This window comes from Xenia sp. Carnegie-2017, unplaced genomic scaffold (genome assembly GCF_021976095.1).
Source record: "Xenia sp. Carnegie-2017 unplaced genomic scaffold, XeniaSp_v1 HiC_scaffold_21, whole genome shotgun sequence".
In the NCBI taxonomy this organism is placed as follows: domain Eukaryota; kingdom Metazoa; phylum Cnidaria; class Anthozoa; order Malacalcyonacea; family Xeniidae; genus Xenia; species Xenia sp. Carnegie-2017.
In genome coordinates this window covers 1,638,242-1,659,033 of record NW_025813484.1, presented here as the reverse complement: position 1 = coordinate 1,659,033, position 20,792 = coordinate 1,638,242, and the positions used below count along the sequence as shown (strand labels likewise).

Sequence of the window (20,792 nt, the reverse complement as noted above, 5' to 3'; positions counted from 1 at the left end):
TTCTTGCTTACTTCGATTTCTCACTCCTCTGCCATTGCATGCATTGTTTTTCATCAACGTATTTACTGCTCTTTTTAATGCTTTTTAAGAAGTTTCTTCAAGGTCATAGATTCCATTTCTTGTTCAGTTGCACTCACAGATGTTGACGATGTTGATCTTTTAACAAGACTTTTAAATATATTGGAAATAAAATAAGACGACTTTTGGTAAGGAGCAGAATCAACGATTTTCTTTTTTATTTCGGTTAAGACACCAAATTTTCCTTGAACCACTTTTAATTTTTTGAATACGTTATACTTGTTGCATTTGTGTATCGTCTTGTACCGTCTTGAACGACATATGTTTACCATTACGCCTCGTAGTTCATGTGTGCTTAAAACTTGAAGTGAATAATATCTTTATCCATGGTATTTTGCATATCATCATGTATTTGTTCCGCATGATTGTTAAACATTCATTGTTCGTACTTGAACAAATTACTGGATGTCTATCCAATCTAATCCTAAAAACAAAGGTAGTGTTACAAAAGAAATATGTTCTCCCTTCATTAAATGTACGTAAAATGCAAATGACAATTGACCATTGTTCTATGCTATTATGCAAATGTTAAACAATAAAATTTATTCAGCCTATAAAATAAAACAAGCATTATCTTATTTACTTAGTCACAAAAACATTAAGATGTTGGTGACTTTATATTTTGCAGTTATTATTAACATTGAAGCGTGTTGGAAACGAGTGTATATCACTATGAATTTAAACCTTTGCTTCTACTTTTATGTCTACCTTTATGTCTACCTTTATACCTACCTTTGTGTCTACCTTTATGTCTACCTTTATGTCAACCTTTATACCTACCTTTGTGTCTACATTTATGTCTACCTTCATGTCTACCTTTATTTCTACATTTATGTCTACCTTTGTTTCTACCTTTTTGTCTACTTTTGTGTCTTCCTTTATGTCTACCTTTATGTCTACCTCTATGTCTACCTTCATGTCTACGTTTATGTCTACGTTTATGTCTACCTTTATGTCTACCTTTGTGTCTACCTTTATGTCTACCTTTATGTCTACCTCTATGTCTACCTATGTCTTTATGTCTACCTTTATGTCTTTTATGTCTATCTTTCTGTCTATGTTTATGTCTACCTTTATGTCTACCTTTATGTCTACTTCTATGTCTACATTTATGTCTACCTTTATGTCTACCTTTATGTCAACCTTTAGGTCTACCTTCATGTCTACCTTTATGTCTACGTTTATGTCTACCTTTATGTCTACCTTTATGTCTACCTTTGTGTCTACCTTTATGTCTACCTTTATGTCTACCTCTATGTCTACCTTTATGTCTACCTTTATGTCTACCTTTATGTCTACCTTTGTGTCTGCCTTTAGGTCTTCCTTTTTGTCTACCTTTGTGTCTTCCTTAATGTCTACATTTATGTCTACCTTTATGTCTACCTTTATACCTACCTTTGTGTCTACCTTTATGTCTACATTTATGTCTACCTTTGTTTCTACCTTTATGTAAACCTTTAGGTCTACCTTCATGTCTATCTTTATGTCTACCTTTATGTCTACCTTTATGTCTACTATTGTGTCTTCCTTTATGTCTACTTTTATGTCTACCTCTATGTCTACCTTTATGTCTACCTTTATGTCTACATTTGTGTGTACCTTTATGTCTACCTTTATGTCTACCTTTAGGTCTACCTTTATGTCTACCTTTATGTCTTCCTTTATGTCTACTTTTATGTCTATTTTATGTCTACCTTTGTGTCTACCTTTATGTCTACCTTTATGTCTACCTCTATGTCTACCTTTATGTCTACCTTTAGGAGTTTAGGTCTACCTTTATGTCTACCTTTATGTCTACCTTTATGTCTATCTTTATGTCTTCCTTTATGTCTACTTTTATGTCTATCTTTATGTCTACCTTTAGGTCTACCTTTATGTCTACCTTTATATCTTCCTTTATGTCTACTTTTATGTCTACCTTTATGTCTACCTTTGTGTCTACCTTTATGTCTACCTTTATGTCTACCTTTATATCTACCTTTGTGTCTACCTTTATGTCTACCTTTATACCTACCTTTGTGTCTACCTTTATGTCTACCTTTATGTCTACCTTTATGTCTACCTTTATGTCTACATTTATGTTTACCTTTGCTTCTACCTTCATGTCTACCTTTATGTCTACCTTTATGTCTACCTTTAGGTCTACCTTCATGTCTATCTTTGTGTATATCTTTATGTTTATCTTTATGACTATATTTTCTGCTTTTTTGTTTTTAGAGTAAAGTAAAGCTGTTCACAGTGACGCTTAGACATGGTTTCAATGTAAATGTTATTTACTCAATTTCACCAAGTTTGTCAGCTAATAGTTTTATATTATAATCATTTGAAATTGTTCAATAAGTATGCTACTTTAAATTGATACTTAAACCAACACTCTTTTTTGACAAACCCTCAAGTTATTCATAATTTACATTGATTATAAATAATATACTAAATTAGCACAGTGCTCTTTCCCAAGTTTTACAAACTACTTTTCTTTTTGATAAACTTGTAAAATAACTGCGATGATCAATAATCGAACCAAAAGGCTTCTTCTCAGCAAGCCAGGTAAAAGATTTATAAGAATTGATGTGATCACAGACTGAAGACGCAATGTCATTTAGTTGCAGCTATTCGGGGGAAATAGATGAAAATTTGTGCTCTTTGAACATGTTACAGGATGAGGATGAAAGTGAATCGTATGCAGTAATTCGACAAACAGACATTCTTCGTGGAATGACCTTCTTTTTGGTATAATCTTCGTTGTTATTATCTTCAACTGTGTCGTTTGGTACGTTGCTTAATGTTCTATCATTATATATACTCAGCGATCCATTATTAACACCTGTAGTCACCACGTTTTTGACGTCCTTTGATTTCTTAATGATTCCATCGGGGCTCAATGTTCTTGTGGGACTTTTATGTGTGTACGTTAAATGAAGCTAAAAACGAGAAAACCCAAATTACACGTTCAATTACACATCGTATCTACGTATATTAATACTAGTATATCATGAACAAAGGAATATATAATTGGCTGAGATGTAAAATATTACTGTAATACAATTGAACCTCTACTGACAGACAGCAGGTACCAAAGTTCTTGCTTACGGGAGGTTTGATTGTGTATAAAAAAACACGAAATTTACGAGGTTTGAATGAAAACTATACCTCAAAACATTTCTTAAAAATTAAAATTAGATGTATTAGATGTATGACATGGTAACTTGTGTTAGTACCTCCATAGGTCAACTTCTCATACCTCAAAACATTTCTTAAAAATTAAAATTAGATGTATTAGATGTATAACATGGTAACTTGTGTTAGTACCTCCATAGGTCAATTTCTCATACCTGTTCAGTAAGGATTGCATCTCCAAGGGGAATGGTACGATAGAAAGAAATAGCGTTCTCAACGTTATCAAAAACTCTTTCACCGATCTTTACGAATTGCAATTTTTTCAAAATCGGATGGTGACAAACGTACTTGCCTGTGCTAGAAAAAAACGTAAAAATGACCAATGTGAAGAAGTTTCAAATGTCAAACCTCCTGAAAAGGAGAAAATAAAACTTCAAACTCTGTTAAAAAAATTTTACGTTCGCAGAAACCTCTTCAAATTGACGATTTATGCTCTAAAAAACGTGTTCAAAATGACGATTAAACACAGTGGTGTACAAAACAAACATAGTTGGTTAGTTCGCCAGAAAGGTAGGTATCTATCATTATGTTGCATATTTGTAGATGTAAATCGTCAAAGGTTAGTACAGTCTGTACATAACCTGTCTTGAGAAGGACAGTTAATGTTTTCATCTCCTTTGTTCCGTTAACTGGGATATTTTAACAAGACGAAACAGAGGAAAAATAAATTATTGTGAGTCGACTTTCATGACGATTAAAAGCGATTTGACTGTACATGACGAGCTGGCTTGCTTTCTATTAAATCTAAATTTTCCTGTGCCATATTATACATCATAACAACCCATCATTATGTTGCATATTTAAAGATGTAAATCGTCAAAGGTCCTGAGGACTGTCAATGTTGGAGTTGACTGACATTTTGAAGGTCGACATCCTTAGCGGTAGTTACAATATTTAAAGAAACTTCAGCTCACACTGACACAAACAGTTCTTCTTAGAACTGTTTTGACATGGACGATAAACATGTACAAACATATAACAATATTTCTGGGTTCAAACCATTCACTTTATTACGACCATTACATTGTGTAAAATGCGGAACTGATACTTTAGAAAACAAAGCTTTGTGTGATGTCCTATCGAAAACAACTACGTGAACAAACCTCATTGATAAAAACATTTCGGATTCCATGTTGTGGGAGAAAACGAAAGTTCCCTCACATGCTTCTTGCAAAAGATAATCCGCTTCTTCTTGCGATATGCTGAAGGAATTCAATCTAAAGATTACATAAAGAAGATAATTGTTTTAGTAAAGTTTCTCATAAAAATGCCAACGCTTCTTATGATATGGCACAACATTCCTTCCGTTTCATCTAGTTTTCCGAGAATAAGAAGGTAAAGCAAGCAAAACCTTGTCAAAAGGATAGAGCACATACAGGCAGGAATGAAAGTTAGTGAAAAGTCTTAAACACATTTATCACGTGATCATTTACAGTAGATGAATACTACTGCCGTATTTTTAAAAGGCTTTCGATTTCAATATTTATCACGTGATCATTTACAGTAGATGAATACTACTGCCGTATTTTCAAAGGCTTTCGATTTCAACATCGGTCAGACGTTTACCTTTTTATCGGCGTGTTGTGAATTAATATGAACATTTGCACCATGTGGAGTTAATGAAAATTACATTATGTTTATCATCATCGTTTGGATGTGAACATTTACATGTCTAACCCAAACAAAGTTTTTGTCAGTGATGTTCTTAATTGTTTTATCAAGAATCTATAGTCGCAATAACATAAGATATTTTTCCCTTCCGATATTATCTACATTTTGCAATTTTGTCAAGTCTACACAAATCAAGAATTTCTGTGCAACAATAGCTGCTCATTAGGAAGCAGGTCACAAATTGCCAAATTTAATTGAAAAACTTGTCTTTACGACGCAGGTGTTAGTGTAATAGAGTTACTAGATATAAGCTTAAGATCAATAAGGAATTGTAAACACCAAGACATTTCATATCTATTTATAAAGTCTTTAAAATGATATAGATGAATTGATGAACTGTTAGTTGAACATACTAAGATCGATAATATTCAGGATTATGTACATGAAATAAGTGATTATCAGACTTGCAATGAAAACGATTCGGTGCTTAATTTTCAATGCAATCTAAGAGATCATACTCTTGTTATTTATGATTCACGAACAAATGCACATAAAGTATTTGAATGATCTTTACAATATGGCACTTACAACGTAGTGTCGATATTTGATCTTATAACGTTCTTGCTTTTGCTTCTGACGTCGGGTTTTATTGGTGAATTGTCTGTTCTTAAACGAATTGACGAATCTCTCACTCGAACAGAACAAGCGGTGCCCATGTTAAGGCTAGGTAGGCAAGACAAATATCGTTTATGGAAACCATCTTGTATGTACTTTATCCAAACACATCTGGTACATGGGAATAACTCAAGATGACGATTTCAAAAAAAAAATGATTCAAGAAACGTTAGCTAAATTATAATTGCGTAATTAAACGACTTTGTTTCGCGTTGAATTTCATCAAAAACCGTCGAATTTGACCTTTCATTTGTTCACAAAGCTTGAAACTAATTATTTATTTTACGTATTTAAAAATTTTTTTGTCACCAAAACAATGACATAGAAACAGAATTGCTCTCAAACTCTACGTGCATAAGCCAATGAGAAGGCGATGCACTCGTTAATATTAGCTGCATTTTGTGTCGATATAAATATTAATTAAATGAATGATTTTGGCACGTCGGCCAGCAATACATTGCATAAAGTACAAGCTAAGCACTGTGCCCTTGATCAAGAAAATTAACACATATGCTGAAATTGAAATTGGTTACTTTACATACGTGGTTTCAGGAAGATATTTGAAATGTTTTGCTTTATAGCAATCATTATAATCGTTGATCGATATTGTGGAACCATTTAACGATAATTTACATAGCAAAGAAAATTGGAGCATGGAAGAGGAATTGATTATCGTTTGGCCAAGTCTTGCAGACAATGACGAAAAAATGTCTCAAAACAAAAGGGAAATACGCATAAAATTTTCCTTAACCCACAGCAAAAACATGTAACGTACAAAAATCGAAGAGTTTTCAAAGAATTGAAGAAAACATGCACAAATGTTTTAATCTTGACACTCGTAAATAATTTATTCGCTCATTTTTTATGTAAAACATTTTCAAAGCTTCACACACATTGATGCAAAGCAATGATGTATATAAGTGCGTGTAAAATTGCTAAAAGGATTGAATAAAATGAAAAAGTAAGCGCACATTGTTACATGGCCTGTGTGATTGTCGAGGACATGACCGAGTAACGAGGACTTAAATTTCACACAAGAAAACCAAATTAAGCCAACATTTAGCAGGACAAAAATAATTACAGCTAAGTTTAAAAAGTTTACATGTTCTTAAACTTATTCAGAGTGAGCTTATTCAACTTTCACTTTTCGTTGCAAACATATATCATTGAAAAATCAAACCATTTAAAGGTTAGTCTACTTTTATTAGCCAGAGTAATATCACCATGATTTTATATGAGTTTACTATATAAGTTTTATTAATATATTCACCTAGAAAGTAAGATTCTGTGAGATAAATCTTGGATACAAAGCATGTTCCGTATTGAATGACTGTAACAAAAAAAAACAATGTGAAATGTTAATTAATGTTTGTGAAATGTACCAAGCGTAATCAGCAAATGCTTGGTACAGTGTTGTAGCTGTCCACAGTTAATAAAGCATCTGACAAATTATGTTAATAATATACTTATGACTATCGTGAATACGAATGTGAAAAATATCGCTCAAAAAAGTTGCTGAATAGAAGTGAAAAGCTGTGTAAACAATTTTCTTCAAACAATCTTTCAAGAATTTTTTTAAGCTGTGTCCAATCCCTGTTAAATGAAGTTTTCCGTCATTGAGTGTACGTAAGGCGTACCTATTTTTCTAATTCTACAATACAACTCTAAGTCTGACATCCCTATAATTGACGACGTGTTTGGCAAGGCTTCAAAAACTCGTCATTGAAACACAAGATATCCTTCAATGAGCTCAATAAGAATGGAGATTTAACAATTCAACGATTAAATAATATAACATCAACACCGATACAAAGATCATTATCTTAATTTGCAACATGCCATCTCCATAAAAGTGCATTGCAAGCTGTAAGAGAAAGTTGCATTCAGTATTAATGCCTAGACAGTCACGTGTATGCAAGCATTATCGATGATGAAAGAAATAAAACGTTTCATACGGTCATTATGATATATGATATGGTACTTGTAGAAAATCTTTACGATCACAGAAAATAAACATTGCTTAAAGGATTATGTGCATAATTATGAGACAGTCTCCGGGAGTCGTGGGCTCCTTATCATATGACTGTTCTTAATACTGACACGTTTTTCATATAAAAGTTACAGCAAATACAACATTCGCAAATATTTAATTATATATTTTATGTTTTCATAGTGCACGAAGACGATAGCCGTTCAAACATGGAGAATATCACACGCAGATGTGACGACCGTTATGATAATACGCAATGTTTCTGCGCATGCTGTGTCAATTAAAACTTCGCCATAGGTAAAAAAAGATGGTTTTAAATGCAGATTACGACAACATCCATTGGCAAGCAGGAAGCACAACAATTATAGTGTAATGTGATATATTTGCTGCTATATTCCGAGATAAGATTTTTCCGTAAAGGATATTTTAAGTCAAAGCGAGGAACTCAAAGAAACCATTTACTTCAACCAAAGTTTGCTTTACAAATAATCATTGTGTTGGTAACATTTTCTAAATCATCGCAGCCTCCAGGACGACAGGTTTACGCGATTTTCTGTCACCAGATAAGATCATCATCTCAAAAATCTGTCGATCAAAGCATCGAATACGTGAGACATCCTCAGTTTCCTTCACAGTTCAACGAAAGTTAACAAAAAATGACCAATCTTCATCGTAGTTTGGCTGTCTTTAACTGGGCGTCACAAAAAGCCGAAAAAGATCTAACAAACACAGTTAGTAAAGTAAAGCTGAAGGAGGAATATGAAATTCAAGAAGAGATCGGCAGAGGTAAGAAGTAGACGAGATATATCTATAGTCGTTCTCAAGAATGCAAGTGTAATCCCTGAACGCGATAAAGCTCGCGTGTAACTCACAATATGAACCTTAATCAAGCCAAAAATCTAAGATTGAACTGAACGCTTATAATAGGAAGAGCGAGGAAAATGTCGTACAAATGCATGTTGTGCAATACAATTTATAGTTTTGTCAAAAGCTATAATGTATAAACAGCCATTTTGTGGCCAAGTTATCAGTTTCTTGAGAAGTTGAATGGTTGTATTGAGTTAGTCAACCAACAAGAAGCAATACATGACGATTAAATGTAAATGTTTATTTTAAATATAAACAACAGGTAAACGGTTGAATTATAGAGCTTGCTTTCATCTCCTTTGTTCCGTTAACTGGGATATTTCAACAGGACGAAACAGAAGAAAAATAAATTATTGTGAATCGCCATTCATGACCATTAAAAGCGATTTGACTGTACATGACGAGCTGGCTTGCTTTCTATTAAATCTAAATTTTCTTGATATCATATTATACATAACGGGTCACTAATGAGTATAGCTGTGAACTGTCATTACCTGGGGTACATTAAAGTGATTCCTTTTGCAATAAATTCATCAAAAATACAGTTATTCTGGATTATTCATTGGTGAATGATAAATGAACAACGCTACAAGTTACAATCATTTGTCCGAATATTTGACGTGAACGAAAAACAGCTGTGTTTGACATATTTAATGCGGGTTTTTTCTCATTAATTTACAGCTCAGATTCCGTAATAAGCAGACTAATAAATTACATTAAGACGATCGACATCTCCAACCAGCAACTCTTTATTGTCTTATTATTATAATATAGGTACGAACCATTATGACTACAATAGTATTTTATGACGGCATTTCTTAATATTTTGTATTGCTTCTATGAGCCGAATTATCGTGACATTTAGCGGCGTCATAAGTTAATTTACCATGAAAGATAAACATCGCCGAGGTTTGGAATTCGGAGATGTTTGAGATACATATTTAAAGCTTCTTTAAAATAAACACAAATGTAAATATTGTTTCAAAAACTGAGCCGATGAAGTCAGATTTCAAAGTTAATCATCTTTGTCGGTAAAGAGTTTTATTTATAAAAGGCTACAGTCATATCCAATTATGAAACAATCATCGCAATCATAAGATAAGGCCTCTGAACAAGAATTGAACAAAAAGTCAAATACATTTGACAGAGAGTTGTGATAGCTGTAAAACTATTGTTCTTTCTCTATTTAAATCACAAAATGTGATGTCCAAAATAAGTCATTCATTGGCTTCAACCCAATCCGAGGTTTTGACCCGAAGGATAATTGAATGAAGCAATTTATTGAAGAAGGCATTATTCCTATTCAACAAATAGATCTATTAATTTCTTGTTGAAAATGTCTTTCCTACATTCATTTCATTTCTATAGGGGCGTTTGGCATTGTCAAAAAATGCAAACGACGGAAAGACAAAGCAATGTTTGCGATCAAGGTCATCCTTTTTAAAGATCCAAAACTGCTCAGTGAGATAAAGCGTGAGGTTGAAATGATGAGACGACTAGAACACGAGCATCTCGTAAGCCTATACGAAGTTTATGAAAGTGCAGGCAGCTACGGTATGCTCATGGATTATGTAGAGGGGGGCGAACTGTTCGAGAGAATCATCGAGAAAGAATACTTGGAAGAAAAAGAAGCAGTTGAGTATCTACACCAATTGATTCAAGGTCTTCAGCACATGCACAGTCGAAATATTGTTCATCTCGATATAAAACCAGAGAATATTCTGTGCGTCAACGCAACGTCCAACCGCATCAAGCTGATAGATTTCGGTTTGGCACGAGAACTGAAGCCAGGTGAAGTCACGCGGTGTGCTCTTGGAACACCGGATTTTGTCGCCCCGGAGGCGATTTCATTTAACGAAATCAAACTACAAACTGATATGTGGAGCACGGGCGTGCTTACGTACGTTTTGCTCAGCGGTCTGATGCCTTTTGCCGGAGAAGATGACAACGAAACTTTATGTAACATTGCAAACTTGGATTGGGAGTTTGACAAAGAGTCTTTCGAGGAAATCTCTGCAGACGCACGTGACTTTATTCAAAAACTGCTCACGTTAAGTCCTGATGAAAGAATGAATTCAGATGAAGCGTTGCAGCATCCTTGGATGAAAGCAAATGAAGATAGAGCTGGAAAAATCAACACAAAACGACATCGAGCATTCTTGGCAAGAAGACGTTGGATGAAGTCCGTGAACGCCGTGATGGCAGTGACGAAACTCTACCGAATATTAAACAAATCAGAAAACGGAAGATCGCGTAGCAATTCATCATTGAGCCAATCAGGAGAAGGAAAATCATCGCAACAAGAGCCTCGGTTTCTTAACGTAAATGAACAAGGAGATGGCTCGTCGTTAGTTGAAAAAAATTCTGTGGCTAAATCAAATGTTTTGAAAAACGACCAAAACAATAATTTTAGCGATTCGTCGTCTGAAAAAATCCCAATAAAGACATATGATGTTAAACCCATAGTGACCACGTTAGGTGAGAAACAGAACAATGCAATTGCTGCAATACAAAACGAAAACGTAGTGTCTCAAACGCAAAGCAAGAATGGCAATGTAATTAAGAGGAGCCACAACGTTGAGACAAGATCAAATGGTACGAGTACAAACGAATCTTCCAGTAGCAAACCGGTAAATGTTGCCTTCACGAGTTCTAATAAAAGCGGAGAAAGAGTCGTGTGGAAAGTATTTAAATAAAACGTGCCTTCCTTTATTTAGTCCTATTCATTCGCCAATATTGTATGGCTAATTATATTAATAATATTTAAGTCATTGCCAACTGATCAACAACATAGTGTTGATGACTTTAAGAAGGCGAATGTTTACCATGCGAACACAACCAATAGAAGCAGATCTCTGTTAACCTAAATCCAGTAACATCTTTTTGAAATAGCACTTATGAAGAAGTTGATTGTATGTATTAGAAGAAAAGCAAATTGGTATACTTTATAGTAAAGCACTAGCAAAGCACTGTTCATCTTATCAAAAAAACATCACGTGACTGCAAAACAAAAAAAAGTTGTTTATCTTTACGTACGTTAAATTGTTAAGTTTATATATACGTCATGTTACTTTGCCTTTTAAATTTTAAATCTTTTTTATAAAGTTCATATTAATAACAATAAAATTCATATAAAGATCACTGGAATTATGAACATCATATTATACAAACCATCGAAAAAGTGCATTTTAAAGGCTGGGACTTGTTCAAAGCGTTGGTTTAAACTTTCAACAAGTGCTAAGGGTTTAATAAATCAGGCTTTTGAGTAACTGTTTGCTTTCACATTGACAAACAAATTTTTGATGACTTATGCAGATATGAAGAACCTACGAAGGGTAATTTAAATGAAATGAAGTGAATAAAAAGGATGGGAGACATTAACGAATAATTCCTGTAACTTATGAATTCTTTAAAACTCACGTTTCTTTATTGTATTGTTCTAAAACATTTCAAAAACTACATTTGTCTTGCAAAAGATTGTGTATCATAAACTTTCAAATTGTACATACACATTGTTGATGTCATCTTATATAAAAAGAAATGTCTCTAACATTCTCAGGACAACAATTTGACAATATTGCTTCAGTCAATCCAGGAAGAGATTTTTTTCATGATAGGGTAGAACTTCAGCGATCGCTTCAGATCTGCATCTTTTCATCGAAGGAAGATATTCCCAGGCATAATGTCCCATTTGAAGACATTCCACAGAACTAAGTGGTGTACCTTCAATACTCCGTCCACCCATGACAACAACTGTATCGTAGATAATAACAGCACAACACCAACATCTCTTCTCTAACATCGATGGTAAAATTGTGATCTTACCCGTTCTACAGTCATACATGAACACGTTATTCATAGCGTTTTCGTCATCATCACAGCCACCAATAAAAATAACCTGATCTTTCCAGCGAACTGTAGCCATTCCTGTAAGCGGATGTGGTAACGATGGCATTTCCTCAAGGGACATCGTCACTAGATCAAACAATAAAACAGAATCCAAAGCATTTTGTCTTCATCTTGTCCTCCGAAAATCAGAATTTTATTTCCAAAAACTTCAGCTGAGTGATTTTGTCTAGACTCATACATGAGACATATCTCTTCCAGTTGGTACCATGGTGAAATATGTAATTTGCAGATCAGGTCAGAAACTGTGCGTTCATCACGATTATATCCTCCAATATGAAAAATATTACCTTTGTGAACAACAATTTGACTATTAAAATTATTTCAGGCATCTCATCATCTTTCACCCATGTCAATGGCAGTTCTTTCAGATTCAGTATTTCTATTGATTTGCAGTTAAATCCACCAACAACAAACAACTGATCATCGTGTATAAATGAGGACGATCCGGAATGCTTGTCATTCATGGATGCAATTTCAATCCATTCTTTTCTTTTCCATGAAAATATTTCGGATGTGCAAGAAGAGAAATCTTTTATAAAACTACCAGCAATCAAAATATCTTTTCGTAATGGTGGTAACATTTCCTCAGCTGGCGATGGCAGCTTTTTATTAAATTGATCAACAAAACTCATCTTCTCCAACATTTTTGCCATGAAGTCTTTGATTTCCTCGACATCTTTAGTCAAAGAAGAAAGATTTTTTTGAACATTTTTATTTCCCGCTTCATTTCCATGATGTCTTTTTTGGTTTCCTGTTGACCTCGATCATGGTGAGCTCTTTCATCGTTGAGTTTCTCATGCAAATTTTCATTATATTTCTCAAATTGTTCCTTTAACCCGCGATCAATGTGTTCCATAAAGGTTGCCATTTTTCCATCATGATCCTTTAGATCTTCCTGTAAAATTGCAACATCCTTTCGAAATACTGTCTTCCTATATTCGCATTGCTGGGTTTCGTGTTGGATCCTATCTTTTTTGTTTATTACTTGGCCACAATTTACATTGGAACATAAAACCGGAGCAAAACCACAATTTGAAACATGATCTTGAAGATCTTCAACTTTCGTGAATTCGGGACAACCTCGATCAGAATAATCACAACTTATCTTCAACTTTGACAAATAGTTGTCTACAATACGCGGTCGACGAAGTGTTTTGATCGTCAATCTCTCCTGACACTCTGGACATCTCTGAGAATTTACTCTTAAATGTTTTTTGATACAATCATGACAGTAAATGTGATCATTGTTCTGACAAGTTCTAGGTTCCCTTGCAACATTTAAACAAATTGAACAGCGGAAGATATCGTCGACAACGCTTTGAAATCTTGAATATTCATAGCCAGAAATTTCACTCGGTCGAACAGCCATAAATTTTTTACTATTTATGTCAACTAGATTTTTATTACTGTTACAAATTACAATAATATTAGATTCTAACTTTCCTTAATTATGTGCAACTGCCGAACGTCGAATTTGTAGTTCTACAAACAACGATCAACGAAACGTCACCACACGACAGCATTGAGGCATAGAATAGAGAATAGAGAATTCTCTATTCTATGATTGAGAATCTCTTGATCACGCATTGATCACGAGAATCTTTATTTCGAAAAGAACTCATGCAGCGACATCCAGCTGTGAATATAATGCATAACGACGTGCAAAACATATCATCTTCAATAAACTTATGTTCTAGGTCAATCTAATTATCTAACTATACCAAATCAAAACTACGTGATGTTGGTGGGCAGTTGACTTACTCAGTAATTTTTCATTAAATAGCAATAAAACAGATAAGGTAACGTTGTTGAAAGTTACTGTGAGTTCCAAATAATGCCGTTCATAATTATAGATGCATGTATCAAACACTTTATCAACGAAAAATAAAACAAGGAAATGAAGGATTCACTACAGTATTTATATTTATTACTAACATTTACTATGCTTTACTATTATTACATATGTGTATTTATTATAGTATACGATTATTACTAATATTTAATAAAGTATATCATTATTTTGATCTTTTGAAAGAGCATCGAACATTGTTAGTCATTCATTGGACACATTTTAACTGTAGTTAGTAAGACTCATTCGTGCTTTTCGTGTGTTTCTCAACTCGAGATCAGTAAGTTCCATAGATGCTCCTACTTTACCACAACTATCCCTTGTTGCAGAATTGCAATACATCGCGATTAATTGCGACTACGCCAGTCGTGGATGACATAAAATCATCTTCGACTGACGTAAGCGCAATTAATCTTTAACGTTGACAACAGTTGTCTTCAACCTCTCTTCGAAGTCAAGACATCTCTGACTGTTACCGTTTTTAATGTTCTTTAATACGATAATGACGGTAAATGACACCATCCCTTGACAAGTTCTAGTCTCCTTGCGACATTCAAAGAAAGTGAACAGCGAAGATATTGTCGATGACGCTTTTGAATATTCATAAACATCCATATTTAATTCAAGGAATAGATTCTCCATGATACTTTTGTGGTGTTTTACGTTTATGATTTGAAAAGAAGCTTTGAAATGGTTGCAAAAAAAGTTCGAAGAAGCACCAAATAATGTACACATTTTGCCAAATTTTCATTTCCAAAATGACAGTTGAAATCAGTTATGAGAATGAATGGAGTTTCATTGATTGTGAAAGAATCAACCACTTTCATTTCAATTTCTTTGTCATTTATTCATTGCAAATTGTTGATGGTATGACAACTCAAAGTTTAAAATTACAACATATTTTTCCAACAACTGAATTTGTAATGTCAAAATAATATATTGAAGTATGTATCCAATTATACATGAAAAATTCCTCTGACTAAATACAGATATTACAACATCCATATACTAATATCCACACCAAACATAAAATTTCTTTTCCAAGCAAAAGATTTTGAGCACCAATTACTTTTCATGACACTTTTGACGCATGCGCTGCTTTCCCAAGTCAAAGAAAGGAAACGAAAAGCATAGAAATAAACAGCCACAATTGACCAGATTGGAAGGATGCACAGCTGCAGATCTGGAATTTCCCGAGGTCTTCAAACTAAAGTCAGTCTTACTCGTTGGTGACTTAGCTATTACAGAAGTAAAGTAAAGAAATACATTTCGTGTAGTTTGAAATGTTATCAAGCCAGCAAAAAAATCATAAAAACGACAAACGATAAACTACGACTAACTAGTCTATCATCACATAATATGACCATGCACTTCTATCAACCATTACATTACTTTAAATGAATGTAATATCGGGTACAGCCTCTTTCATGAGCAAAAGTGTTACTGGTGAATATAGCGTACGTCAAAACATACTATTGCAGGAAATAGCCAAAACTAGGATGTATATATGCACCGATATTCCCACTTCAAAAAAATCTTTCTCTCTATCGAATTCTGACCACGTGCAATAACTGCAATATGAAAGCTAATACTGTCATGCAATAAAACTTGTAAAGTTTAAAAAGGAAAACTTACAGGCTATAAAGTCTCTCAATTTCTTTTGCTCGGATAAAACAGTTTCATAATATGCTGTGTTGATTTCAAATTGAGTGAGTTGCCTGGGCCAATAGGCGAGATGAGAAATGCCTAAATGTCCATAATTGTTTAGTTGGGAAATGTCGTTTGGTCTGCCAATTGACCATCCAAGATTAGATTCCAGTTTCGTAAATATCTCATTGATTTTAGGTTGGCTTTTTCCCTTCTCTTTACCGTTTATGTAGAAAATGATTCCTGTTATTAAATATAAGAAATCCAACGTAAAATAATTCTTGAAAAACATCAACGTCGAAATAAAATTTCATTCCACTTTTCGTTAACCAAATTGATTTTCTAATAAATACAATCAGAGTTAAACCTTCCCACTCCTCTATTGTGGAGAAAGGTTATAAAAACTAAAGGTTAAGTGTTTCAAGTCAATCATTATAAATGAAATAGCATCACATCTCTCCCTAATAAGTCTTATTTTTTTGGTAGTCAAGTGACTTCTGGAGAGGCTAATGATCGAACCCAAGGAATAATATATTATACCAACGTCAAGAGACCATACAAAGGCGACATGTACCCAGCGTCCTGAAATTAACTTCGACTTCAAAATCCACGAATGAGTAAATGTAGAGACTTTAATCAAAAACCAATCGTTTTCAAACGTAAACTTGATACCAGGCCCTCTGCTATTCCGATACATGCCCGTGCACAACAAAAATTTGCCGCCCAAGTGTTTTAACCATAAAACGACGGTGAATCCGTGTGGACATTTTGATGTTGTCGTACATTCGTCATTCTTCATCGGTTCTATGTGGGTTTTATATAAACTATTTTTCAAACATCACGAAGTCTTTCAATTCATCAATTCCAAATTCGAAAACAAGACAGAGTAATTGATGAAGTACTCGAAAACAAATCCAGATTAAAGAATATAAATTAGACATACAACAAAGGTAAGAATAAGGGAAAGCAAAAACAGAAGCAAGATTCTTCTTGATTCCTTCTTCTATTGAAGTTTTGCATTTCACTCAGGGAATGAAATCAACCTAATTTAAAGTTTTCGCTTCAGTTACTAAGGGCTATACACTTAATCACTGCAATAAAAATTGGATAGTACAAAAAGCAGATGCTTGTCATGGGATGAAAATAATTTAGAAGAATCCTAATCCATGTTTTAATCCCTAATGCGTGTGCTCAGTCTCCCCATAACGTATATTTATACTCCACGAACCTAAATCAATCCAATCGTCAGTACCATCCAACATTATTGCTGCACCAAATATCTTGGTCTCGTTAAGTATGGCTGCATCTATGATAGAGGCGTGTATGGATGATTTTGTATCAACGCTCGTGTTGTTAACAATCTTTTGCAATGGCCAGTAATGTTTTGCATTCTCATAAATTGATACATAATCTTTATCTACAATGAGACCTATGTTCAAAGGTAAAGAAATATAAGTACAAAGTGGCCTGCCATGTCTCTTGGCCTTTTTTCACAGAAATGGAAATTTTACAAAAACAACAATGGAAGAGCATGAAGAGTATTTTCACAAAGTAAGGTTGGTGAAAAATGAAAAATCGTCTTGTCAGTTTATAGCTGTCTCTATTGTAAAATCATTGCTTCATCGAGCTCAATTTTAGTTTTACTAAATGTGCCAGTAAACCATATTAACCATATAGTCTTTCCAAACAGTCTCTAGCTTCCAGTACATACACGTTTTAAATTGGTGATTGGAGAGAGTTTAACTTTGAAAATGTCGATTCTACGTGACATAGACATGAACAATGCTGGCATACAACAATAGTTGCCTCGGTAAATTATACACATCCTTCAATGCTCCAAGCATGCCAAGGGACAAATATATAAAATATTATCTCTGCGCATGTAAATACCAGTATATTGAATATCAGATTAAACCAAACGCCATATAAGTTACTTAACATGCCCTAGACATATGTCACATAGAAAAAATTTTGTGAAAACAAAGTTTGAGCGTTGAAAATCTTCCAAAATGATTGGCCGAATAAATATCGAAAAGATTGCAGTCTTATCCTATTACTTTATTAAAAGGAATAAAAATTTTCCTCTCAAAAATTATATAATAAATAGAAAAGTTCATGATAAGTGAAGGACAGTACAAAAGCAGTGAATTCATGCAGTGTGAAATTACGAAAGTACATTTTTTTCAAAACTGTGCTCGTAATATAAATAAATGGGATATCTGGTCAGATTGAACACGAAAGTGATGAGTAAACTGTTGTTAAATATGTTGAAAAGGAAATAAAATCAAGAAAACTCTTATACATCTAGTCAGTTAATCTGAATTAAAAATTTATTTTACTTACTAAAACATTTAGTGAAAAACGTGAATAAGCAAAGAAAAACTAGAGCTTTTCTCACAGAACTCTTCACTCGCGTTGCCATTTCCATTATAAGTGATTTATGAAACAATTTCTAGCATTCATTAATTATTGAAAAAGTCAGAAAACGAAAATTTATTGGACAACCGTAACAAAAAAACATAAACTCACACTATTTGGCAATTTGAAATAACTGCAGAATTGCTAATTAATATATCGCAATAACGAAACAAATTTATCTTTTGTCTGCAAGGTTTACCACAAATTGAATGTGGCGTTTAACGAAGGATACATGAATTAAGTAAGTGTGTGCGCATAAGTTTAAATGCTCTGGTCTGACCACAAATATTGTGGTGAAAAAGGATCATATTTAAATAAAATTCTATAAAAGAATGACTGTATACAGTACGAGTTTTAATGTTTTTGAAAGAAAAGCTAACACACACACTATAAAATTGTCTGTTTCATTTTTGAATCCATATTGATGGAACCGAGAGTGATTTCTTACGTTCTAAAAAGATAATTTGCAAATTATCTATTGAAAAATCTTTATTCAGTCTCGTTTCATACAAAGAACGTTTTTCTACGACGATATTGTCGGCAACAAAACAAGGTGGGCGCCTTGATTTTTTGGCAAGTAAGACGTAATTGGAATGGGGGAGGGGTATATTTATATATTCAATTGGGCTCGACTAATTTCTTTTGAAAGCCAATTCACCAACAAAAGAAATCTGTCGGGCACAACTGAATATATGAAGATACACAACCCAATCAACGTTCTAAACATACTTCTGGATGTAAGTACAAATATTTCTCATTAACTACATCCGTTTGTCAACAATTTTTAACTGAGTTCAAAAAAAAACAAAGTATTATGTTTGCATGATAATGTTAAACGTCTTCTCTTCCCAGAAAAAAAATATCACAGTTTGAAACCACTTTATTCTGCCAAGGATGACGTGAAGGTTCATGACGAATGAATGGTATCCGTGGGAGGTGAATAACAAGATAATTGATTTTTTTAACCCTTAAAGACGAAGAGTAAAATTTTTTTCTTCAATGCATCAACCGTAACCTACGATGCAACTTAAACGTCATTCTTATGAAATTAAAGAAATTGCGAGTAATTTATGACTACAGACGATATTGGAGATTTTAATTACGTTAGTAGCACCCTCAAAGCAAACACATTGATCCATCGCACGAAGAAAGAAACATTCCACAGAAGATAATCTAGGAAAGTATAACCAGTTAAGGTAGGATACAACAATGTCATGTTTACTTGACTTAATGTTCTTGGATTGTTAAAATCATCGACAGTCACCTAAAGTGAGCAGAAATTTATGGTGAACTTCACACGATAAGTTTGCTATGTTAAATTTATAAGTGTCTGTTTTACTTGCAAAAAGCAAAGCTGTCGTATAACATCATTTTGCATACTGAATATAAGTATGATTTCATCTCAAACTGAAAATAATCTAATTTAGGTGCAAAGAGATCTTTAATAGTGAAGCAACAAGTGAAAACCTAAATAAACGTCTGATTTAGTCCCTTAGCATCATTTTTTCCACTTGAATTATGTCTGACATACAAGAACGTCTAGTTTTGCCTAGGGAAAATTGAACAAAATGATTCATTGCTGCATCAAACTGTTCATCTTTGTTATTGCGATCTGGTACGTGGTAGCTCGGCCTGATTTTGACTTAGAAGCAGCTGAAGCTGAGATAAGGACCGAATATGCAGAAAAAGTAGACGACAATGCAGAGAAAATGGACCAAACGAAATCAAAACTCGCTTTTCGCCCCTTAATTGTCCAAAACAAGTCAAAACTCATCCCACCGACGTCAGTTGTTGCATCAATAGGACCGACAATAGTATGTATACAAACAGACAACACATAGTCCTTGAAAGTGTAAGAATTGTTGATGGATGAGAAAGTCAACCATGCTTGTTTTCGTCTGTGTTCTTTAGAAATGTCCATTCAATTGCAATCATTTGTGTATCACCCAAAACGGAAATTATTACGTTTGTAGCCTGACACTTGACAAATGCTGCGACAACGCATGTTCAGACTACCAGAAATGTATCCTATTGGGGCTTAAACCGTGGCTCTGTCATGTCATAACATTTGAAAAAATTTGCAAATGTCGAGGATTGAAACGCTAAATTCGACATCACTCCATGTAATAATACACAAAATTAATTTGAAGATTAACTTTGTAGTACACGTATAAAACACGTGTAAAATATGTGTCATTTATGTCAATAAACATATATGGTTGCTTAAATGCCTATTGTACATCATTCTTTAGCAATGTTGATAAAGTAAACGGTATTACCTTTTCCTTTAAAGACTTAAAAACGCTGCTGCTAAAAGACCTTCCATTTCAAAAAAGCACATTATCTCTCTGAATAGCAACAGTGTTCATATGCAATATTATTGTCATTACATCATACATGCATTAAAAGATCTAACTCAGTTAACAGGTAACCATCTTGATGAATGACGTGTTCAAAAGAATACTTTCAGATGTTGTCACAAAAATGACAGAAAAATTCGTTCTTTTATTTAACATATGACAATAATGATACATAAAATGGCGATAAGAAATTGTCAACTGACTAACATGA

General features: G+C 33.7%; 4 protein-coding genes and 1 long non-coding RNA gene across 7 annotated transcripts; 2 read left to right on the top strand and 3 right to left on the bottom strand.

The window, feature by feature from the left end:
* Positions 1 to 2,333: 2,333 nt before the first annotated feature.
* On the bottom strand, positions 2,334 to 5,769 carry LOC124444091. Of its 2 annotated transcripts, XM_046994668.1 has the most exons (5): positions 5,455 to 5,769; positions 4,359 to 4,472; positions 3,411 to 3,552; positions 3,297 to 3,331; positions 2,334 to 2,999 (listed from the first exon to the last, which is right to left on the bottom strand). In XM_046994668.1, exons 1-4 carry the CDS (start codon positions 5,580 to 5,582, stop codon positions 3,314 to 3,316), a joined length of 402 nt encoding a protein of 133 aa, XP_046850624.1. In that variant the 5' UTR covers positions 5,583 to 5,769; the 3' UTR covers positions 2,334 to 2,999; positions 3,297 to 3,313. The 2 variants fall into 2 exon arrangements, with proteins under 2 accessions (XP_046850624.1, XP_046850623.1); XM_046994667.1 differs by lacking the exon at positions 3,297 to 3,331.
* A 1,866-nt stretch (positions 5,770 to 7,635) lies between these two features.
* LOC124443957 (myosin light chain kinase family member 4-like) lies at positions 7,636 to 11,539 on the top strand. The gene is made up of 2 exons (XM_046994506.1): positions 7,636 to 8,317; positions 9,767 to 11,539. Exons 1-2 carry the CDS (start codon positions 8,188 to 8,190, stop codon positions 11,092 to 11,094), a joined length of 1,458 nt encoding a protein of 485 aa, XP_046850462.1. The 5' UTR covers positions 7,636 to 8,187; the 3' UTR covers positions 11,095 to 11,539.
* Positions 11,540 to 12,537: 998 nt separating this feature from the next.
* On the bottom strand, positions 12,538 to 13,676 carry LOC124444499 (E3 ubiquitin-protein ligase PDZRN3-B-like). The gene is made up of 2 exons (XM_046995125.1): positions 13,067 to 13,676; positions 12,538 to 12,983 (listed from the first exon to the last, which is right to left on the bottom strand). The coding sequence occupies exons 1-2, from the start codon at positions 13,674 to 13,676 to the stop codon at positions 12,538 to 12,540; spliced, it is 1,056 nt and encodes a 351-aa protein (XP_046851081.1).
* A 1,306-nt stretch (positions 13,677 to 14,982) lies between these two features.
* Positions 14,983 to 18,231, bottom strand: LOC124444498. Its single transcript, XM_046995124.1, has 5 exons — positions 18,147 to 18,231; positions 17,032 to 17,232; positions 16,344 to 16,607; positions 15,792 to 16,046; positions 14,983 to 15,394 (listed from the first exon to the last, which is right to left on the bottom strand). The coding sequence occupies exons 1-5, from the start codon at positions 18,229 to 18,231 to the stop codon at positions 15,222 to 15,224; spliced, it is 978 nt and encodes a 325-aa protein (XP_046851080.1). The 3' UTR covers positions 14,983 to 15,221.
* Positions 18,232 to 18,733: 502 nt separating this feature from the next.
* On the top strand, positions 18,734 to 20,449 carry LOC124443958. Of its 2 annotated transcripts, XR_006947780.1 has the most exons (5): positions 18,734 to 18,774; positions 19,115 to 19,157; positions 19,302 to 19,417; positions 19,765 to 20,035; positions 20,133 to 20,449. It is a non-coding gene; the product is annotated as an uncharacterized LOC124443958 (long non-coding RNA). The 2 variants fall into 2 exon arrangements; XR_006947779.1 differs by lacking the exons at positions 18,734 to 18,774; positions 19,115 to 19,157 and having other exon boundaries at positions 19,186 to 19,417.
* The last annotated feature ends 343 nt before the right edge of the window (positions 20,450 to 20,792 follow it).

Coding starts and splice junctions, on each gene's coding strand:
- LOC124443957 (XM_046994506.1), top strand. CDS start 8,188: ATGACCAATCTTCATCGTAGTTTGGCTGTCTTTAACTGGGCGTCACAA. Junction 8,318..9,766: donor TCAAGAAGAGATCGGCAGAG/GTAAGAAGTAGA, acceptor TCATTTCTATAG/GGGCGTTTGGCATTGTCAAA.
- LOC124444498 (XM_046995124.1), bottom strand. CDS start 18,231: ATGGAAATGGCAACGCGAGTGAAGAGTTCTGTGAGAAAAGCTCTAGTT. Junction 17,233..18,146: donor GTTTTTCACTAAATGTTTTA/GTAAGTAAAATA, acceptor CTTTGAACATAG/GTCTCATTGTAGATAAAGAT. Junction 15,395..15,791: donor ATTGAGAGACTTTATAGCCT/GTAAGTTTTCCT, acceptor CTTCTGTAATAG/CTAAGTCACCAACGAGTAAG.
- LOC124444499 (XM_046995125.1), bottom strand. CDS start 13,676: ATGGCTGTTCGACCGAGTGAAATTTCTGGCTATGAATATTCAAGATTT. Junction 12,984..13,066: donor AAGAGCTCACCATGATCGAG/GTCAACAGGAAA, acceptor CTTTGACTAAAG/ATGTCGAGGAAATCAAAGAC.
- LOC124444091 (XM_046994667.1), bottom strand. CDS start 5,582: ATGGGCACCGCTTGTTCTGTTCGAGTGAGAGATTCGTCAATTCGTTTA. Junction 4,473..5,454: donor TCAAATATCGACACTACGTT/GTAAGTGCCATA, acceptor TGTAATCTTTAG/ATTGAATTCCTTCAGCATAT. Junction 3,553..4,358: donor GAAATGTTTTTATCAATGAG/GTTTGTTCACGT, acceptor GTTTTTTTCTAG/CACAGGCAAGTACGTTTGTC.